Source organism: Hippoglossus stenolepis, chromosome 17 (assembly GCF_022539355.2).
Source record: "Hippoglossus stenolepis isolate QCI-W04-F060 chromosome 17, HSTE1.2, whole genome shotgun sequence".
Taxonomy (NCBI): Eukaryota; Metazoa; Chordata; class Actinopteri; order Pleuronectiformes; family Pleuronectidae; genus Hippoglossus; species Hippoglossus stenolepis.
This window is the reverse complement of record NC_061499.1, coordinates 6,246,043-6,268,808: the sequence shown is the minus strand read 5'-3', so window position 1 is coordinate 6,268,808 and position 22,766 is coordinate 6,246,043. Positions and strand designations below refer to the sequence as shown.

At 42.5% G+C, this 22,766-nt stretch overlaps 2 protein-coding genes across 3 annotated transcripts in view; one reads left to right on the top strand and one right to left on the bottom strand.

The window, feature by feature from the left end:
- Window positions 1-3,099, top strand: part of stt3b (STT3 oligosaccharyltransferase complex catalytic subunit B) — a 67,213-nt gene extending 64,114 nt beyond the window's left edge. Inside the window, exon 16 of the mRNA XM_035183613.2 lies at window positions 31-3,099. Within this exon, the coding sequence (XP_035039504.1) occupies window positions 31-105 (75 nt within the window). The 3' untranslated portion in view covers window positions 106-3,099. The remainder of the gene's footprint in view (window positions 1-30) is intronic.
- Window positions 3,100-4,483: 1,384 nt separating this feature from the next.
- The window catches only part of LOC118125213 (oxysterol-binding protein-related protein 10), a 51,579-nt gene continuing 33,296 nt past the window's right edge, over window positions 4,484-22,766 (bottom strand). For both annotated transcript variants that reach the window (XM_035183615.2, XM_035183614.2), the window contains 7 exons: window positions 20,819-20,949; window positions 10,353-10,502; window positions 9,777-10,275; window positions 8,163-8,349; window positions 7,379-7,561; window positions 7,139-7,292; window positions 4,484-6,593 (listed from right to left, as the gene is read on the bottom strand). In XM_035183615.2, the coding sequence (XP_035039506.1) occupies window positions 6,549-6,593; window positions 7,139-7,292; window positions 7,379-7,561; window positions 8,163-8,349; window positions 9,777-10,275; window positions 10,353-10,502; window positions 20,819-20,949 (1,349 nt within the window). In that variant the 3' untranslated portion in view covers window positions 4,484-6,548. The remainder of the gene's footprint in view (window positions 6,594-7,138; window positions 7,293-7,378; window positions 7,562-8,162; window positions 8,350-9,776; window positions 10,276-10,352; window positions 10,503-20,818; window positions 20,950-22,766) is intronic.

Genomic DNA, 22,766 nt, shown 5'->3' with positions numbered 1-22,766 from the left:
ATATATATTTCCTCTTCTGTCTCCGACCAGACGGCCAAGAGGAAGCGAGGACACATCAAGAACAAGCTCGCCCTGAGGAAAGGCAAGAAGCTACAGAAAAAATAATGACGACGATGACGAACTCTTCTAGGAAAACAAACAAACAAACAAATGCGAAGAAACCTCTAACAACCAATGAAGAAGAACACGGGGGGCCGTTTCTGTGGCACTTGGTCTCAAGAGCTTCTCATTAGGGCGTCCCTGTGTGTTGAGGAAGTTGAAGTGTAAACGTCTGGCTAGCACCAGAACTATTGTCCGTTTTTTCCCGAGGACTGCTGTCTTGCTTTTTTTTTGTTTTTGTTTTTTTTTCTCCTCCCTCCCTGTTTTTGTTTTTTCTGCTGTTGATTTTTTCTTTTGTACTTGAATGTTTGGTAAGGTATTGGGCTGCTCTACTTGTTTTTTTTGGCGTCTGTTAATTTTTTTTCGTGGTACGTTAATCGATTGCTTATCAGTTGGGGGTTCGGGGGTGAAGGGGAAACGAAAGAAGACTTAGGAACATTTGCACCAAAGACCCATCGACCTTGCTCCGAGGCACATGTGAACTTCTTGCTGAGAATGTGGAAGTGCGGGAGTGAAAGCTGAGGACTTTGTTCCTGACACGTGTACAGAGGACAGTATGCGGTATGGAGGAACGTTACCGTCTAGGCACAGCTCATCTGTAATATTAACCTTTTTATCATCATCATCTTCTTCTTCATCTTCATCATCTCCTTTCTGTCTGCTTGGCTCCCTGACCTTTATTTTTCAACTAATTCTTAAGACAAAAAAATTGGCCGAATGTGTAAATATGTGATGTAAAGAAAATGTCTAAAAGGATGATAATATATTGGATTATTGTGGTGATTTTTAAATATGCAGTTTTTCTCTTAATTTCATTCTGTGATTCTTTTCGGAGTTTATTTTTTTTTTTTGTATGACAGCAAATAGAACAGTGAATGCAATAATTCTTGTACAGAGGGGCTCGAGATTTTGTTGAAAAGAATGAATGTGAATTTTTACAACGTTCCTCCCCCTGTTTTTCATGAATTGCGTAGATTGTATATTTCTGCTGCTAGGGTTTTAAAGACGGACGCGCGCAACTGTGTGTAAAAAGTAGTGCTAATAAATTAGGCGGAGGGAGCTCTGCAGTTCAGCGAGCGAAGCCTAGTGCCTCATCCCTGGTCATCGTCAACCTCGTTAATTTGTAACCGTCGCCCTCGTTAACGTTTCGTTCGACTGCTTCAGCCGCGAGCCGGTGAAGAGGTGGAGTTCGTTCACAGACACTGACGGCAGAAAAAAGAACAGAGGCAAGAACTTCCATCACTGTCTGAAACTTTAGGATAGAGCTGTGTCCCAATTCCACACTACAGGCGAATCCTTCAAGTCCAGCTGCTGTTCTCAAAACATGTCACTAATCATTAGAACCAACTGTTAATCAATGACTTCTTTTGTCTGTAAAGTAAAAAAAAAAATAAGCCTGGTGTGATGCATTGAAACATCTCGTCTTGCCTGCTAAACGGTTTAAAAAGAAACTACGATAATTGATCCTGATATTAAACAGGAAAGCAGCAAGTTCTCACATGTATGAAGCGGAAACAAGTATTTGTTGTTGATGCTTTAATGATTAAAATGATTTATAAGTAAATAACTTTCTAGATGTAGTTTTAAGTTCTCTGCAGAATTAACAGCAGTTCTCAAATACGTCTCTAACAAGGCGTTTTGATTATTGTTAATCATCTGCCAATTTGTTTCTTGATGATTCGATTAACTTTGTTGTGTTTAAAATGTTGAAAAATAACAAAAAAAAATAGGAAAACGAATAATACAAAACCCAAAAATATAAAATCTTCACATATGAAAAGTTGGAAATACAGAAATCTACATTTGGCTTTTTTTGCCGAAATCGTGACTCCAATGATTGACAGTAAAAACAATACTGGGATTTTGCAGCGACTGAGATTTCCTGACTTAACTTCTCTTATGTTTTTCAAATTGATATCTTTGTGTCATGTGTAAAATGGTGGAATGGCCCTTTACCTGTCTTTATCATGGTTTCAGCTCTAGAACAGATACGAGATTCAAAATGTTTTTGGTTTTTTAAAACCCTTAAATCTGCTCTATGATAATACTTCAGAAATAATTCTTTACTTGGTCCATTCTTTGTAATATTAGTAAACAGTAGAGCTGCAACTCACTTATTTCATTTTCAAAAATCCAGGTTTGACAATATTGTGAATGTTTTTCTGTTTCTGTCCAAAAACTCAAACAAATGTAGGTTAATATCTTAGAATTTGCTTTAAAAATGATGATTTAATAAATAATTGTTTTACTTCTGTTAATCGATAAGTCATTGGATCTGTGGATGAACAGACTGGGGTTGGGACATGGCTCCGATCAGCAGTGACCTGTGACCTCTGATCGGGCGCTGCACTGTTCTTTATGTTGGTTAAACACGAGAGGAGTTTCTGTACGTGCACGCTTCAGCTACCTTTTTATTTTATTTTCTTTATCAAGTGACACATCAAACGACTAACACATCAAACAGTGACTTTATTACTTTCACCTGTTCCTTGTTTTTTTGTTTTTTTTCTTCTACTTAAAAACAAAAAACAAAAAAAAACTTGTCTCCATCACTTTGTTCTCTTTGCTTTTGATCTTCTCGGAAACTGAACGCCACCGTTTCAGGCGTCAGACCTTCAGCTCGGTGCCGCGTCGTTTCCTCCTGTTCGCACAAAGCCTGGAACTGTGTCACGTTTTTCGGCTTTTAGGCTCTTTTTGATTTCTCATTTGTGGAGAGGAGAAGAAGTTGAGACTAAGCCTTAATGTGATGTACAGTTTGTCGCCCTCTTACCTTCTGATTTGTTTTTTGTTGTTTTTCTTTTTAGAACAAGTAACGGTGGAACAGTTCTTTCCTCTACTAAGTTTGCTCATTTCTTAGTAGCTCAGTGCCGTCTGTCCCAGACACCGTTCTTTTGTTTGATGCAGTCCCCCCCCCCCCTGCTTCTCTGCTCACCTTCAAAGTTTACATTTTTACATTGTTGTTCTGTTCAGTCATCGTTAAATATACACTTCAATGAAAAACTTGTGTCAGTTGTTTATTGTTGTCTCCTCCTCCTCAGAAGTGTCGGTTGATTAGACAGTGCTGTGCTGTCACATGGTGAAGACAGAGTGAACCACTAGATGGCAGCAGTAGCCTCTGAATGAAGATGGTCGCTCTCGAGTCTGCAGCAGTTTGTGCAGAAAGTGACGTAATCCTCAGTGTGTTGAGGGAAGCTGCTGCTGGTGCTGCTGGTCCTGCTGGTGGTGGTGGGGGGGGGGATTCAGACGCAGCCACTTTGCATGTGCGTGAAAATTGGTCGGGTGGTGTTGATTTTTCGAGTAGAACCTCGTGAAGCGTTGTACTTGTACACACAGTTTGAAAAGCTGCACGCCACACGCTCAGCAAATCCCTGAATTAAACATAAGTTGGATGTAGCTGGTAGCGGCGGATCAGCGGCTCCTGAAATAGCACTGACGTCACTTTCCTCAAAATAGGACTTGGGAGGTGCCGAAGTCTAAAATTTAATTTTCAAAAATCTGAAAACACTTGTTTTGTCCGTAAATCCGTCCAAAACACAACTATTTTTAATTTATTACCATGAACGTGAGGAAAAAGAAGGTATTTACAGATTGTGGGTAGAAATTACAAATTTATGTTTGATCCATGACAATTAACTGTCAAAATATTTGCTGCTTTAGCTTCTTTTGAGAATTAGTTGCAGTATTTTAAAGAAATGTTGATCCATCGTTCCAACATCTACTTACTGCCACCGAGGAACTGATTATTTAATGTTATACGTTTTCAGTGGTGGGGAAGTAACAATAACAGACATGTAACATATTTGATACAAAGTATGAGTCATTGATTACTACCTGTTTAAATTGTAACTAGCTATAGAGTACAGTTACTAAAAATACATTGCATACTTTTTAAACTTTGAAATAGTAAAAGTAGTTGAATGCTTGGTGGTCTTATTGGCTTTCGATAAATTGCAGATCAACCTGTTAGTTTCAACATATTTAGCGATCATCAAGTTGTACTCATACTAATTGGTAGTGGTGGAAATATAAAAACATAAGTAAAATGAGCAGTGACACAGTGTAGAAGTACACAGTAAAAACTACAATAGATAAAGTCATGCATTTTAAGTCTAAAGCAAAAGTATTCAAACTGCTCCGTTCAGTTGATGAGGATTAAATGATCCATGTTGAAGTGTTTGACAACCAGTGGCGGATCTAGGATTTGTCTAAATCGGGGGCCACAGTTTACACAGAGGGGCCAATTATATGTCGAACATACATACAACATACAATACGATATTTTGACCAGTGCCCCCTGGTCCCCCTCCTGGATCCGCCCCTGTTGAAGAGTTCGCAGATGCACGACATCATGTCACAGTTGCACATTCACAACGAGAGGACATTGTTTTAAAAAGGTACAAGGTCTTTATTAATGGACATTTCCTTCATTTATCCACAATCACTGTCTACTCAGGTGAGTCCGGATCCTCTGGAATATAGAAAACTCCTTGTTGACAGTTTCACGTAAGGCGAGTGTCGGAGAACAGGGTGGAGCAGAGGTGACGGGTTTCACTCTGCCCTGCAGTGAGATGGAATCGGCCGTGTGCTGTCACGGCCGAGGCTACAAACTGGCATCTGGTAAATTCACCTGGCTAAAAATATCAACACTACGAATACAACTGAAGGAAGAAGCAGTGAAGAGTGAAAGAAAAAAAGGCCATAAAAGCAAACGTTCGGTGAAGAACAACATGATTCATTGGATATGTTTGTATTTCAGTCTGGTTCTACAGTCGTCTGACCCTTTTCTATCCAACGGGCCGTTACCTTCACAGAACCGACCTTCCAACCCCCCCCCCCCATGATACGAGAACATGGCCGCTCTCCTGCAAACCCTCATCCATATTCATCATGAGGGGAAGCGTTGCCCTGGACGTGCGGCGGCTGCTTAGTCACCTCGGCCAAGGAGGTTTTCATACCCGTCCGTTTGCTTGTTGGTGGTTTTGATTGTGAGCGAGATTCTGTTAAAAACTACAGAACAAGACGTGGGTCAGGGAAGAACCTGTTGAAATCTGGTGTGGATCCAGGAATCTTTTCTTTAACATAATCTCCTCTTCCACTGGTCAGAAAACCCCACAAACATCAGGCTTCTGTGGCGTTTACGGGACAAACAGAACAAGGCAAACTCACCTGGCGATGGGAAAGGAGTTCATCACCTTTTTTGGCAGGTTTACCCACATTTTAAAAAACGTGCCATATGGCGTTTTTCAACATTTTCACCCTTTTCCCAATTCACGGCTCACAGGATCAAATCAGGCAGGTTAAGGGGACTGGTTTCTATCTGTGTAATTTGGTGCAGCTTGATTGAATTCAAGGGGACTGGTGGTGGTGTACACTCTCCTGAGAGCCAATCTAGTTACTCAAAGGGTCGTTATGAGGGGCACAGATTCAGAAAGGGCTTGAATAGCTCGATCTAGACTCATCATTTCCTTTTTGAGTCCTTCCTGTGGGTTTTGTGAAATCTTGCTCACAAACAAAGGGGTGAAAACTGTCTCCTAATGTCGAGGTGATTCTACTTCACCACAGACAAACCTGTGTTTTCCTTTTGGAGTCATAACGTCACGATGGAGAAGCTGAATGAGAGAGGTAGTAATGGAAAGTGGAGGCGTCTCACTCGGTGGGTGAAATACAACAGGAGACACAAAGAGCGTGAGGTGAAGTCGTGCACAGGACAAGATGGGGAAATGTGGCGTTCCATTACAATGTGTCCAGATACATTCATAGTGCAGACAAAACAATCAGGACCTCTTACTTTCTAGTAGCTCACTGTAATGTACTGAATAATAATATACTTTAACACATGATCTAATGTAGCACACACTCGGTTTCTATCTGATCAGGTGGTCTTATTTTTCCATAAAGCTCTTGGAGACGACCCTGATTGGTAAAAGCCATAGATATAAAATATTAAATTTATTTCTATGGGAAAAGTGCTTCTTATAAACGACTCTTTATATGTACTTACACACAGCTACAGTATTATGTGTTACAGGGAACGTCCATCGACTAACGCTGCACGATAAACTAAAAGCTCTGAACCAAATGATGTCTGAGAGAAAACCGATTGATCATAAAACACCAGTGGCAAACGTCATAACTGTGCATGTGCAAAAAAGGCCTTGGCAAGGTGAAAAATAGAAATACTCTACTTTGAATAGTAATACTATTAACTGTATATAAAAATGTACTTCTGTCCCAAGAGCTCTGGAACCCCCCCCCCGTCTCGGTTCTAACAGTGGAGATCCCTTTGGCACCTTGCTTGTTTGTATGATTGTGTCTCCGTGGTGTCGCTCAGAGTCTGTAGGTCCAGAGGCCTGCGGGAGGCGCTGCTCCCTGCGTCCGACCTCCGGACCTCCGCCCTCGGGGTGGGGGGGGAGGCAGGGTCTCGGTTGTTGAGAGGCGTTGCTCTGGTGTCAGGTCGACTTCCACAGTGAGTTGTTGTAGATCCAACCGTCTCCCTGGAAATAAGATCGTTAACAAGACTGTTTTCAGGAACTCAGCTGGATTACTCAAAAACTACTGAACCGATTTCCCGGAATATTATCTCTGTCTCTGTCTTTAGTTTGGCCACAGGGGGCAGTAGCCTTGGCCCAAGTACAGTATTCACCCTACAGTTCACAAAGTAAACAGCGGTGGCATCATAATACGTTGAGAGATGGACATTTCCTGTTGTGTTTCCCGACACAGTAAAAATGTCTGCTTCAGAAACGCAAACAGGATTTTCAGTCTGTAGTTTTCATTCTGTGGCTTTAGATCCTGGAACGTTTTGGTGCGCAGGTGATTGTTTGGTTAATCTGGATTAAACGTGAATTTTCTGCCATCAGTTTTCAGAAGAAACACTTTCAACTGAAGAGGCTGTTTACAGTGACGTGAGGGGATCAGCAGGGTTCTAACAGACAACACTACAGTAGAGTGTGTGTGCACCTCCACCAGGGCCCCACAGTCTCCTTATGAAACCACATTTAAATCCTCTAGTGAGTCGTATCAGGAGAAGTTCATGTACCTCTTTAGTGAAGTACTTGGGCGTCCATGGTTTGTTGTCGGCCGCTCTCTTCCTCTCCTCCCCCCTCTGCCGCTCCTCCAGTCTGTGTTTGTGCTCCGTGGCCTCGTCGATGTTTCCTTCCTTCAGCGATTTGGTGACGTGTTGCCATAACAACCTGTAAAACACACGGTTGCATTAAAAGCTCCCAGATCAGTGACGTCACTCTGCTTTGAGTCAGTGTTTAGTTGTTGTCTTTTTAACCTGGATTCCTTTCTCCCCTGTTGTTCCACCGGCCGCAGCTTCTTCCTGGTGACCGGGAGTTTGGCCGTGTCGATCACTTTGGTTTCCCCGCTGCTGTACGTGAACTCCAGCGTGCCGTTCCACTCGCCCTGCGCTTTGCACACGATGGTGTTGGTCGGGTTGTGTTTGACCTCTGCCGTCACTCTGCAACACAACACACACAGAGAGTTGGAACTGAACATTCAGGACAGCAAACTTTATCTTGAGCGTTTTCATTTGGCATTTTTGAAACATTGTGTCCTGAGCCTCACAAGATCATTTCTGAGGGCCACAAAAAGGTTGTGGAAAAAATCAATTTAATATTTTATTTATATGTTAATATGAAATGACATATTTTAGGCAGGGAATTAGTTTTTACATTAAATTGTCTGCACCAGTGATGAGATCTGATCTTAAGATGTTATTGTTATTAGATATGTTTGTGAGAATCAAAGACTGTGCACATGCTTGGAAGAAATATTTAAAAAAAGTGAAATTGGCTTAAAGCGCCACAGAGAAATTTTGATTTGTAGCATTCATGTGTTGTTTAAAGTTTTACTTGAGCAGCTTTTTAAATCTATCTTTTAAATCTACAGCTATTTAAACTTATTAAATGTTTTTTATGCAGCCATTACTTTTATTGCATCAGTAGTATGTGACATCCTCAGCCTGATATCTGATGTTACACCGTCAGTGTTTGTGTAACGGATGAGTTTTAGGTGATTTCTTCTCTCAGTGACGTGGACGTGCGTGGAGAATCTCCCACCTGTGCACCTTCCCTCCGTAGAAAGGCTTGGTGTGGAAGGTGACGGTGGCTGAGTAGCCGCTCTTGGCGCAGCTGATGGACACTTTGCCCCCCAGCTCCACCCAGGGCACGGTGAGGATGGAGCGGGCGTAGGCGCAGGGCAGCGTGAAGACGTACTCCTCGTCGTGCTCCAGCAGACAGAGGACTCCTGGAGGAAAACGTTTAAACCGTGATAAGAAAATGCTGAAATTATCTCCTCATGTTGGGAAAAATATAATTCTGGGGAGAACTTAAAATCAGAAACCCACAAGGTTCTATGACGACGCACACACACACACACCCTCTCTTTGTATAAATGCATCATGAAATATAGGGGTGATAAACATTAATTCCATCGTGTGCCTGCCACTGATTTTCATTATGTATTTGTGAAAGCCAGCAGCTGAATATTCCATATGAACATCACATTAAAAACATTTTATAGTGCTTTTAAATGGTGTTAATATTATTCAAGAAACCGTCTCTGAAGCTTTTAATCTTCATGTTATGTTTTAAACTGAGGGTGCTTCTGGGTAAATAGGGAAATACATTATTCATTAACCTGGCTGGAGGCAGCAATAATTGTTTTCTATTACATGTGATGTAAAATACTCAGAATTGATTTTCACCACTTGTACGGACGTTACAAATACACATTCACTCGCTGTTTTTACTTTAGACACAAGTCATCATCGTGATCAACGGGTTCATTTATCTCGTCACCACTTTTCCCAGGTTCCTCAGCTCCTCACATGTTCTTCGTAAAAACTCATGATTACAAGAGACGACTTGTGCAGCTGCGTTTCTCCGACTGACGCCTGCAGGGTTGAACTGCACGAGGCGTCGCTGTGGCCACATCGTGACACAGAGCGATAAATCTACTGAGCGAAGCCCCAGAGCCACGACACAGAGGAGGTTTCAGTCTGCTCTCATGTGAGGAGAGAGAGAGCACCTGGTGGGTTATCAGTCATCGTCTAAAAATGTTCTGTTCCTCCTGTGATTCAACTGACATCATAAAAACAAGTAATTTATATTAGAAAGAAAGAACTGTGTTTTAAGGGCAGTGCTCTTGTTTTGATCTTTGGTTTAATTCAAAGGTTGTTTTTGAAACTATACTTTTCAGTGTTGTTTAAAAAAACAGGCCTCTTTCCCTCTTTAAGTCATTGGTTGTTGTGACCTTTTAATTTTTAATTTTTGCATTATTTTCAATGAATAACAATAATCAACCTCTATCAAGTGAATGATACGTTGTCTGATTTCTGTTTTAATTGTGCATCCTTGTTACACAATGAATTTATTTAAATAAATATGTGTGTATAGCTTCTGCTCATTACTGTATTTATACTGGCAGCCTAAATGAATAAATAACCTAAATAATCACCTATATTGAAGGTTTTTTAAGCCTGTTAACTTTTCTCATGTGTGAACGCTAAAGTGAGACGTGTCAAAAGTGAGAAATAAGACCCGTAAAAGATTCTCCAACACCACTCGCCTTGTTAGCTGGACCTTCATGACCCGTACAGAGAAAATTTAAGGGTCCAGATTTTAAGTGATTCATATAAATATTTCATGAGTGTCGTGTTGTGTTTGATTCACCTTCTCCCACCATGGACACTCCTATCGACATCCCCATGAACTTGCTCTTGGTCCAGACGTGTGCGTTGACGCACATCTGCCTCTCCCGACACTCGCAGTAAAACCCTGACACCGGTGGATGATGGGAAACCTGCTCGGCCACAAATCGCACTCTGTAGCAGCCTCCCGGCGACTCGTCCCCCTGCTGCGTGTTGTTGGGGCCCCTGCTCGGCTCCCAGGTCGACCCCTGGTTCGATCTGACCGAAGGCTTGACTTTGTCCCGCGGCACTTCCCACGAACAGTGAAAGGTCTCCCCCAGCACAGGGTTGTAGGGCTTCTTGGCCACGGCCCCCTTACGTCCCTCGTGGAAGGCGGTCAGGTAGTACTCCACGAAGCGGACGATGCGGTCTTCTGCCGTGGCCCCGGCTGTGATGGACAGGAACATATCGGGGTGGGCCATGAAGTTGGCGTACATCTCCAGCAGCGATCGCTTTTCCAAAATGAAGGTAGGCAACACCACCTGAAGAAAAAGAAAATGTTAAAGGGATAGTGTTTGTTCAGGGAAACACAGAACATCCATCCACACTTTGTTCTTACCCGTGTGAGGTCCATGCCCAGTTTGAGCTGAGAGAGCAGGTGGAGGATGATGCTCCGCTGGTCGTCCAGGACGCCGAGGTCCTCCTCGTCGTTGTCCTCCGTGTCTGTGACCTCTTCACTGGGGCTGATGTCTTCCAGCCCTGGGGGGTGCTGTGAAGACAAGAGGAGCGGGGAAAAAATCTGATGAAGGAGCATGTGAGAGAATCAGTGTGTTGTGTTTTCACCCTTGTTTGTTTGTTGGTTTGTTTGTAAATTACACGAAAGCTACGGATGACACTTGGTGGAAGGATGAACTATGAGTCCGGGAAGGAATTCAATACATTCTAGTGCAGATCTGGATCAGGGGATGGTTCCAGGTATTTGTTTTACAACTTTCTCAAATAAAACCCTAAATGATATAGACTATTACGAGCCAACAAAGGAAATAAAAAAAAAACCCTTCCATATAAATTATTCTGACTTTTGAAGAGGACTCAAATTATTCCACTTCATCCTCTACACTTACTGCTCACTTTTCTAGTGACAGGTTCCTTGTGGAACCTGTCACTAGAAAAGGCCAAACGGAGGAAGATGAAGCCGTTTTTCCCTTCGCCCAACGTTCAACTGTTGATACCAGCGATAAGGTCAGCCGGCTCATTTAGAGACGAGGCGACGACCTGTTCGAGAAGCAGCCTATAAATACCAAAGGGCACAACCTCATTTACTTGACACTGCCTTCCATTCATACTCCGTTCAGCCATGTCTTTTGAGCCACTCTCAGAGTTTCACGTGACAATGGAAGCAGCGTATTTCCTCCGAGCAGCCGGAGCCCCCCCCCGCCTGTTCGCCTTCAGCATTGATCCGCACAATGCCTCCATTGGCCGGAGCACAGAGACGCGTGTTTCGTTTGTGTTCCAGCATTCAAGTGGAAATGGATCCAGTGGAGGTTAAAGAAGAGCACATGTCTTTGATATCTCCTGCAGTGACTCGGGGCAGGAAGGAAGACGGAGAGGAAAGAAAAAAACAAGAAAGAGGCTGATGTATAATGCAGAAAGTGCTCTGGAGCCTGTGGGCAACAACAACTCCCTGCACCCCCATCCGCCCCACCGCTCTTTATCCTCCGTCTCTATCTGTGTCTCTGAGCAATTACAATCATTTATACATGCGTCCTGTTTTCAACTTGATATCTCATTTTAACGCAACTGCAGCTTGATTTAAAAAAAAAAAGCTAAGTAAGCAGAAAAGCTGAGGAAAGATCTGAGATGAAACTCCAGGCAGCATAATTACATCGAGTGGCCCTGCAGAGACGGGGGTAAAACACTGAAGAAAACGAGATTTCCAGGACTGGCGTGCCTGCCTGTCACCTGAATATTTCATTCAATGCATGCATGCCAAAAGCTCCACACATCCACTCACACATTAACACAATGACAACACGTTTATGCACAAAAGACACACACACAAACACACACACACACACACACACACTGACAAGGGAACCCACATACAGGAGCGGGTTGCAGAGTGATATATATAGACGTGAAGGGAGAAGGAGGATGGGGGAGGTCTGTTATGATTCCACTGGTTCTAACTAATTAAAGAGGCTCCTGGCAGCAACAGGATATTACTGCTGTACAGTGTAGCCAGATGATTATCATATTTGTACGATCATTTCTGGCCTCTGTACGATGTACGATCAATAATTCATCATGTGCGATAATTTGATCATTTTGTGACACTTCCTGTATCATGTTTCAAATTAAAAAAAAGAATCGTTTCTGTGACTAAATCGCTTCGGAATCTCGACACTTGGAAACGTCGATATGGAGCGTCCCATCCCTACTCTGATCATGTACAATAATTTCCCCCAAAATACGATAAATTGAAGCTTCTGGTACGATACTTCAACATTTCCCATGTGGCAACGCTGGATAAAAACCTCCTCTGGTGGCTATCGTTAGTTTAATCCAAAAGTGGAAAAATAACGTGTCACAAGTCACACATTAGCACAGAGTGTGTTTGGGTTGATGATCTGACACTTTGAGGGGAAAGAGAGGTTTAAATCACGTTGGTCATTACAGCATGAAATCTTTTCACTTTAAGTTGTAATATGATTTTATGCCGCGAATTGAAATTTCCGACCCCCGAGTCGGAAGTTGCAACTTGAAGATTGGAGGCACCTCACCGGGGTGGTGACTTCAAAATCCAAGATGGCCGCTCCGCATATCAACAGTAGTGAAAGCTGTAGTTTTTACTGTTGATCAGCACTTCCTGTCATTAAATGTGTTAAATTAAATATACGTAAGACAAACATACACATTATGTATCATTAATGTTACAGAGGCTAAAGCTGGGGCTAATTTCTACTAGCCTACCTCTCGCAGTGTAGCTTTATCTATAATAATGTAATAATAATAATAATCAGAAATTATAGTTGATTTATATTTTGTAATAATAATCAGAAGCTGCTGTGTAACCAAATAAATGATTTAGATTAAAAAGCACATGATTTGCCTCCAAAGAATCGAGGTATTAAGTAAAATGAAAGGGAAATATAGTTATTAAAGATACTTGTTTTCATTCTACCAAATCTATAAGTGGATTATTTCTGAATAGAAAGGACCTGACAACCCAGAGTAAGTTGTATGATGTATACAGCATTGGTTTATTTAATATTTAAGTACTCATTTTTAAAGGGTCTATTAGTAAAAACTTGTTCTATTGATCAGATTTTTTATGCTTTACAGTAGAAACAGATCCCATTTTTCATCGTCTTTTAGTTTGAAAAATAATTCCAGCAACTTCTGCAGATGCTCTAAATGTTGAGCAGCAGAACGAGCAGCCCTGGGGAGATTACTCCATAATTTATGAAGTCAACAAAGAGCCTCGGTGTTGCAGGAAACTGGGCTCAACATTTCACACGAGAGATGTTTAGAACCAAAATGCAAAGAGTGCGCCCACAGGCTGCAGCTCCACTGTTCACCCCACATCCACAGCAGATAACACTTCATCCTGCAAAGATGCATCCACACAAACACCAGCTGATACTCACGCTCACACTCTGCACGCTGCATTGCTGTGTAGCTACAGGCTTGACCTGCATGAAGCTGGATCTCATCTCAGAGCGGCCTCAGGTGAACACCAACAAGCGTGAAATCCAGCACGAGGAGGGAAGGGACGACCGCCGCTCAGACAGGACGGGACTATAATCCAATTACACAGGTGAACTCTGTCAAAGAGAGTTTCGAGGGTCTCTTCACAGAGCGAGGGAGCCGCTCTCTTACCGGCGTCCTGGGTCTTGTTATAGAGACAAAGTGTGAGTGGAGGTGGTGGTGAGCTGCTGTGCGTGACAGAGAGAGTCTCTCCTCTCTCACCCACCACCCACTCTGAGGGAGAAAGAGTGAGAAACAGGGAGGAGGGGAGGAGGAAGCTGAGGAAAGTCCCTGTGACGTTTCCATCTACACCCTCCTATCGTCCCTCTGCTACATCTCCTTCCAATTTTCCCTCCACCTCCTCCCTCTCCTCGTCACTACCTCCCTCCTGTTCTCCTCTTGACATGACATCCCTCCTTCCAGCTTCATCCCTCCTTCCACCTCTACTCTCTCTCAGGAACACATGGACAACACGTCTTCTCTTATTATTTTTGTCTTCCTCCTGCCTCTGTGCCCGTCTTCTCATCCCGTCAGCGTCACTTCTAACTCACTTCACTCTTGCCTTTGATTCATTCTTCTTCTTCTTCCTCCTCCGCCCTCGTGCTGTCATCTCCGTCGCCGCTTCTTCCATTCACCCTCCCTCCTCCTCGTCTCCTCATTACATCACACCATCCGCTATTCTGTTTCATCGTCATCCGTCTCCCCCTCCATTCGGTTTTTTTCCCTAACTTTCCTCTCGGTCTCACCCTCTGCTTGTGTCTCTCTCTCTCTCTCTCGGAGCGTCAGGGGAGAGTGTGGGCGGCTGCAGGAGGCTCAGATTGGGATGAAGATGAGCCAGAACTCCTTTTTCCTCCTCACTTCTCCTCCTTCACCATCCATCCTCCTCATCGCTCTATCCATCTCCACTCACTCAGTCCTTTTGCTGTGAAGTCACTGACAGACGTGCCCTGTTTTGTTTTAGTTCTGTCTTTCAAGTGTGAGTTTCAGTTCATTTCTCCTCCTTCTGCTGCTTTTTGTACCGTAAAGAGCAGAAAAGATGGTAAACTGAAGTTATACCTATCACCAGGATCTCGAGCAGCAGAATAAATAAAACAGCATCTACTAAGATGTAGTTTTCATTATGTTTAGCGGCTCAGATTCAAAATGAAATAGAGCGGCTCACACGTCTTCGGCTGAAGTTAGAACATGTTAGAACAACAGATCCATTTCAATAGCAGAGTAGAGAGTTGTCAAGGCAACGAACAAATGTTGTCATTATTATCTCCATGTGTTTTACACCTATTTGTTTTTTTCTGTTTGTTAGCAGGATAACGCAAAATCTAAAGCACAGATTTCAAAATAGAAAGAAAATGCAACGTACTTTAAAAATAAATTATTGTTTGATTAGGAAAATAATCTCATAAGCAACAAATCAGTGCTATTTGTGTGTCCACATAATCATGTCATTGCTGCCCAGACACATAAAATGCCACCGTGTTATTCTCCTGCCTGTTGATACTGACTGATAGATCACACACATCTGCAGCTGTTGTGGAACATCTGTTTTGTTTCACATCATTTCTCAGTTAAGTATCTGACACCAAATATCTCAACAAGCTTAAAAAATCAACCTCCTGTTCGACTGTTTGACATTTAGTCAAACTGTGACTCAAGTCCCTGCGTGAGTTGAACTCATCCTTTATTCAGACCAGGATCGCTGCCTGCAGGAGCCAGACATTTAAATAACTTGATGAGTTCACAACTTAAGTGGGAGTTTTTCTTCCTTCATTTCCCCCCCCCCCCGCTCCTCTTCCTTCCTGTTAAATGTCAGGTGTGTTTTGAATGTCAGCTTCTTGAGAAGCTTTTGAGTTGCAGCTTCTAAAGTTTCCAGCTTGGGTCCCGGTTGGCATTCATCTCAAAGATACTGTTTATTTACCTGGTATGTTAAAGTACATGAGTGTTCATGGTTTATATTTAATAAGATCCACAGCAATTTTAAGTTGATTATGAGCTTTAAAGAGATTTTAGTGATGAACAGATGTCTGGAAAGACTAAAGCACTAAGCAGAGACCTGAGGCACAGACACAACACACGTGATTAACAATAGATTTTAAAGCTATCCAGTTATTTTGGGGTATAGGTGCAGATCTAAATCAGCACAAGGTTTTCTGCCCAAACTGTATCGACAAAAATGATGAAAACATAATTGAAGCAGAGATTGAGACAGACCAGACAAAAGCATAATAGTGAATGTATTAAAAGCTGTAAAGCAGTGATATGAGGAAAGAAGGTAAAGGGAGCGGCCCAGTAGCACCAGCAAGACAAAAAATTGCCACTAATAAAATTAGGGTCAGAATCGCAATCAGAGTCAGAGTCAGAGTCAGATACAAATCTCCCAAATCTCTCCCTCCTCCTCTTCTTCTTCTTCTTTAAATAAAAATGAGGCAAGTGGGTCTGAGATGTTGAGTTCCAGTGCTTCATATATAAATTATAATGAGCAGTTACATCAGTGCAGCATCTAATGAGGATATGAAATACAGCCGGTGCAGACTCACACTCACACACGCACACACACTCGTACCAACGCCAAGATTAAAGGAACTAATTGCACTTGAGGGTGAGTCATCTTCAGGCTGCTACAAGTTTAAGCTCTAGCAGCTTTTAACAGTAAAACAATACAACACGTATCCATGTTGAGATACTAAACAAGTCAGTGATGTGTCTTTTATCAGTTAGCTCTGAAAAAAACGAATAAGTGTTTATGTTTAAATTGTCATTTATATTTTACTCGAAAAAATGTATTTTCTGCAGTAAAGTTCTATATTTTTTGGTTGTATTTGTGTATTTATATACAGTTATGTGTTTAATATCGAGTGTTTTACTTATAACTTCACATGGAAATCTCTTTAGTGCCAACTTCTCCATCTCTGATATAAAACCTGAAGAAGATCAAACACTGAGCATCAAACTGTCTTTGTCAAGGAGCTTTGAGGCGATTTAACAACAAAGAGTCGAAGCAGCCGAGGAAACTAATTTTAAAATGAAACTCTTCTCGTTAAACACTCAAAATAACCATAAAAGGAGCAGAGGAGCATAATAATCAGGTTCAAAGAATCCCTTTGTGAATATAACGTAACTCAGTCTGATCAGAGGATTCGTTAACTGGATTAATATTAATTAACTCTGTGTCAGTTTCTAATAGACAGGCGTCATATTTACTGTCCCAAACTAAAGCTGCTTCAGGAGCAGAGAGTAATTCAGTGGTTGATGCTGAACAGACAGAATAAAGGTGGAGAACATATCGAGTGATTTGGAACCGACAGAACATTTATGTCTATTGATAAGATTTAGGAAAAACAACATTTTAACATTTTGAAGCTCACTACAAGAGCTACAAGCCACAAGATTATTAGAGGCAGATTTCATTGACACTATTTAAACAATGTGACTCATCTTGTGTACACGTGTTGTGCTTCCTGGGAGAAACTTAAACACTCTGCTGCCCTCTGCTGGGAAAACACAGACACAAACTCAGAGAGAAGGAAAAAGGAAAAGAGTTTTTAGCTTAAAAACACAGGAAAAGGACAAGAGAGAAGGAAAATGAAACTATTTTCTGACACAACCGTTATTATTGTTATTATATATGTTGTTTTTTTCTGTTTATTCTGCACACACAGCACCAAGAGGGCAAAGTCAAACACAAGCAAATATGACAGGGCAAAGTTCCCCAGAGTTTTTAAAGCGAAAAAATAAATTCTGTCTGATATCAAAAAACTTCAGTAAAATAGTGAGCGCTGACTGCAGGTCTGTGATCAGCGCTCTGTTCTCCAGCAGCAGGTTGAATAACAGCGGACAGGTCTAATATGTGTCTGGGGAGTTTTGCTGCTGCTGTTTCCAAATGCATAAACCCTCCTGATTTCTGCCAGCATCAGCAATTCTTCCTCCATAAGCCCCTGTGCGCTCTCTCTCTCTCTCTCTCTCTCTCTCTCTCTCTCTCTCTCTCTCTCTCTCTCTCTCTCTCTCTCTCTCTCTCTCTCTCTCTCTCTCTCTCTCTCTCTCTCTCTCCCTCTCTCTCTCTCTCTCTCTCTCTCTCTCCACACTAGCTGCTGCGCTGATACATAATTCAAGCAGAAAACCTTTATTATTCCGAGGTAATGCGTTTTCTCCCCAGCTCTGAAGACTACTCCCGAGATTACAGGGGAAATGGTAAACTGGCCAGCGACCAGGATTATAAAAGCAAGATTAGATCGAGGAACTGACCTTGAGCTCTGATGTTGAAGGTACAATGTCACGGTGACACCTGAGTCACAAAGGCTGGAGCTTGCAGCAGTGCAAGAACATTTAATCAAAAGTATTTCTGTCTCTCGTTGGCCTCGTTCTAAGAATAAATATCAAATATCACTTTTAAAGTCGTCTTGATCAGAAACCTCGTGATTCAGTGGCCCAGAGCACTTTGCAGTTAATCCTCTGCATTGTGTTTGCCTGCCACAAGATGGCAAAATAACCATCTCACCACATCCACCTTCACAGTGACAAACACGTAAATGATCATACAAATCACTTCACTCCATCATCTAAACATTAGCTTCCTAACTAAAGGTAAGACGATCGACTGAAGAGACCTCAACCTTCCTCCGTCTCCTGCTCTGTTCTAACTTTCACTCTGGACGTGATGCAATCAGACGCATGACGCTGCTGATCGTGTTAAAACGTGAATAAAGTGTCAAGTTGCACTCATGTGCCTCAGTAAATCCGTGCTGCATAGATCATAACACCTCTGTCCTGCTTCTTCAAACAGCAGCCAGAGCATCTTCCAAAGGCTCTGATGAAACCTGCCACAAGCTGCAGAGCACAGCAACGTATGAGGAGTGATGGGGAGCAGCTACAAACACGACTTTAAGTCTGTTGTTGCAAATTAAGATGCTTACGCTTATTTTGACATCACAAATGTTATGGTACTATTTCAGAAGGAAATGTACACATCTACACAAGCTATAAAATACTTTGATTTGATGTATGACGGGTTAAAAAAGATCCAGAAAATAGCACAGACACATATATATAAATATAAATTGACAGGTTTCTCGTTTACAAACAATAAAGGCACGTCTGGGGGTCAGTGGCCATCCAGAAAAGATTTTACTGTCTTCAGCAGTGACGTGGTGACCCCCCCGGTTAAAAGGAACAAATCACCTACTGGGTAAAAACCGCGTTGACACCAGGTCCACACTGTTTCCCTAATGTCCTGTTTTTCCAGATTCTGTCACAGACAGCACTTGGGCAGAAAACACATTTCCTCGTGTCGTAACAGCTGATCATTTCCACTAAAGCAGCTGCAGGAAAATCCCTGTTTGACAGTGAATTTGTAAGCTGCACACACTCTTGCATTGCTCACATTTTTTTTTTTCTTCAGTTGACAGACAACTCTGGCAGCAACTATGACACATGAGAAACAGCAGCTAGTCGCAGTGATAATGCTGCATATAATGATCTTAAAATATTGAAGGGCACAGCTTTCATTTTTCTGGCCTGACAGATTCGTGTCTGAGGCCTCAGTGTTTAACACAAAACAAAGATCTACGTCTGACTTTTTTTATAATTTCCTTAACGTCCATATCTTAGTTTATTTCATTTTAAGACTTGGCATTAGTGGAGCACAGTATCCTACTTTATTTGGCAGAAATCTCTTTCTTGGCCGTGGCCTCCTGAATCATAACTGCAATAATATCATCGTGAATTGTCTTTAATGCGTCAAATAGCCGTGAGGAGCTGCCCTCGCTCCTCCGCTCTTCGCTGAGGACCATGACGAACGTTGAACAGCTCGACAATTAGCAGTAAATTAGCTGACACCTCGACGCTGTTATATCCATTTTCCACTCATATGTCAATGGGAAAGGATCATTAACGTGACAGAATACATCTCGGTGTCTGTGGAGGAGACGGCTGTGGGCACAGGAAGTCCCTCGTGGGGTTGAGGCTGATTCACTGCTTATGTGAAAGGTGAAATGTCCCTTCCTCTTTCTGCAGTTTGGATTTAACACCACAGCGAATGACACGAGTGTAACATTTGACATGGAGGATGTTATGGGCGGCTGCTGAGAAGACGCCATCAATCATCACCTTGTTATGAAAAGCTCATTATTCTGCAGAGTTTGAATAACAGAGCCAAGGATTTTCTTTTCCTGATAATCACATTTAAAAGTGCAAGCATCAGAAGTTGAAGTTTTGAGTTTTTGACGCCGCAGCCTCTGAAGAACGAGACGCCTGAATTGAGACACAGCTGATGCACCCGCCACTTTATCAGATCTGTGACTGAGCTCGAGAAATAGTTGATTAATCGGTGAGACTATCGAAAGAAACTTACGTTGGATAATGACATGATTGATAAATGTGACTATGATTCCATCCAGTTAGGATTTGGCGTCTCTGTGTTCCCTCTAATCCGTTTACAACAGAATAACTGACTTAGTGAATCTATAAGAGACGATGTGTCTCTGATATTAGAGCATATATCTATTGTAGCTATAGATGACACATCTCAAAGTGATCTGTTTCCAAGGCAACAGGCCAAATACGCCTCCAACATGCAAAATGCAACATATGGATAAATTAACAGCTTTTTAACAGCATTAAATCTCTCATGTACAATTAACGCGGCAGTTTGTAAAAAAGATTCCAATGGATTAAAACAAGTTATCAAACAGCAATTTTAACAAAATTATTGAGACGTGATTTATCCATGTGGGACTGAAGCCAAAGCACCGATGTCAAATCCCTTCTGAGCGTCACACGTTCACCCACGACTCCTTCTCTCCACCTGACTGACGCACGTTCACGTCATCGCCGAGCGGCCCCACTGAAGCAGGGGGGGGTCTAGACAGTCAGACAGCCGCTCTCTGCAGCAGGCAACCAGGCAGGAATTAATGAAACCCCCTCACGGGATCGGGCTCAGTTCCAGCTCTATACTGTGTGACCCACTTATCCGACAGTAGCTCTGTTCAAACTTTGAGAAGCCACGGCTGCTTCCCCCCGCTGCGCAACAAGGGGGCGAAGAGAAGAGAAGAAAGCGAGAGGGAAAGATCCTCCCTTCCTTTACATCGTCATTACTGCGGAAATGTTTCAGAGTCTGCAGGCACAGCGAGGAGGATTCAGATGTAGGAATGAAAATGGTTTCCTTAATTCTTCTTGATTGTGCAGCCCGAGTCTCAGTCCCACATCTGACACATTATAAACCCTCCAACACAGCGAGGAAGAGAGAGAGAGAGAGAGAGAGAGAGAGCGAGAGAGAGAGAGAGGAAGACGAGCACGATGGAGAGCAGAAGGTGATAATTGACAATGTGACATCACGTTCCTCACCTCAGCACCATGGGACAGACTCCTTATCCTGAGGGCCGGCGAGGGCTCGGCTGATCGTAGAGGGGTCAGACCTCCGTTCTTCAGCTGCTCCCCTGAGGGCGACTTTGGTACAGTCCACACAGGAACACCATCTGAGGACATGACAGAGCCGGGTCAGAGCCGGTTACTGGCTGCTAGCTAACAACAGTGAGGGGAGGATACTGTATGTGTTTTACACTGTTGTGTTGTTATAGTGTGTGTGTGTGTGTTAATGCTTAATTTAAGGTTTGGCAGAATCAAAGAGGGACGAGGGAGAAGACTCACACGCCTCCTACTCATCTCTCACATTCAATATTGAAGTTCTCATAAATGTTATCGAGCTGAGGGTGTGTGATGGACAGAGGCTAGACAACAGGAAATTGTGTGTGTGTGTGTGTTTGAAATGTAATATTTGCTCTTTATCATATCCTGGATCTGTTACGATGTGCCGATTCACCTCAATAAACAGAAAAAGACTAAAAATGACGATCCGTTTTCACTCCGAGCCACAAACAATAAACTGCAGGGATATAAGAAACCTACGTCCAGGACTGTTTGTCTCATATACAGTAACTGAGCCTGGAAACAGCTGCAGTTATTACAGTTATATAGGAAATAAATAGTGTGAGAGCAGCCGACTTCTACTGACTTTGGACTTCAAGAGGTGATAATTCAACACCAGGGTCGTTTTTGAGGCCATAGTTTGCGGTGCTGTTCAGATAAATCTCTACAAGTGACTTTAGAGTCTACAGCCACACGAGCAGCACTACGAGCTCAGAGCCATTGTGTTGTCATGTGTTCGATAATGTTTCTTTTCTAATCTATAAATGAACTCGTGACATTTAAATGTTTTTTTTTCATAAAGCAACTTCATAAAGTATTCAGACCTCTTCGTCTTTGGCAAAAGTTGTGTTGTAGATTTAACTGGGAGTTTTGTCCATCAATAACCCAAAGTGACGATTATTCAGACCCTTAAATTCTTCATGGGAAAGTCTCTACAAGCTTTGTAGCCTACATCTTGATTTGGGCAGTTCTTTCCTTGTGCATCCTCTCAAACACCATCAGATTGAATGGTGGTTCGGAACTTTTAATTGATTACAAATATTCTTTTGTAGTTGTAAAAATAAGAATAGTTCCCAACACTTGATGGACAATCTTAACCTGTCTTTTGACTCTACCTTCCTCTGTCCATAATGTCCAAACTGTTTTAGTTTTGACTCATCAGACCAGAGAATATGTTTCCTCATACTATTACACAATTTACTGTGGAGGTCCAAAGGGTTTTTTAAGATTTCATCATTTGGGTTTTGTCCTGAGTAAATTATTGGATCGTATGTACACAGCTGTTCGCTTTTCTAACCTGTGTCCAATCGGTCCACTTCAATCAAATTCTACACACATCTCAAGCATAATTAAAGCAACAGACGACAGTTGCGAGCGCCACAAAAGGTCGGAATAGTTCTGTGAACAAGAGATATATCATGTCTAAATTCCCAGGCATCCAGAGTGGTGGGCAGAAAGGCAATGTTATCCCCTGAGAATATATTTCACAACACAATAAATAAAATGCGCCAAAAGAGATTGGGTCTGAGTACTTCCTGAAGCGACTGTGCATCTATGATCCCATTTCAAAGTACTGCTAATGGAACAGCCCCGGAGGCCCCTGCTCGTCTCCAATCCCAATACCGAAATTGGGTTAAAAGTCTAATGCACCAGGAGGTTTCTTTAATATCCATTAGTGAGAAGCAAGCTGCGCTGACACAAGTCAGGACGCTGCCGAGCCCGAGGCCAGACTGCCTCCACCGAATGTGCTGCAGTAGCCCTCAGGCCAGGCCGGCGCTTCAGTCGACTGACAGTCTGAGTGACGGGAACATGACGAGTGTTAGCGAACCCGCCTCTACAGATCCCTGGAAATGGTTCAGCGGAGACA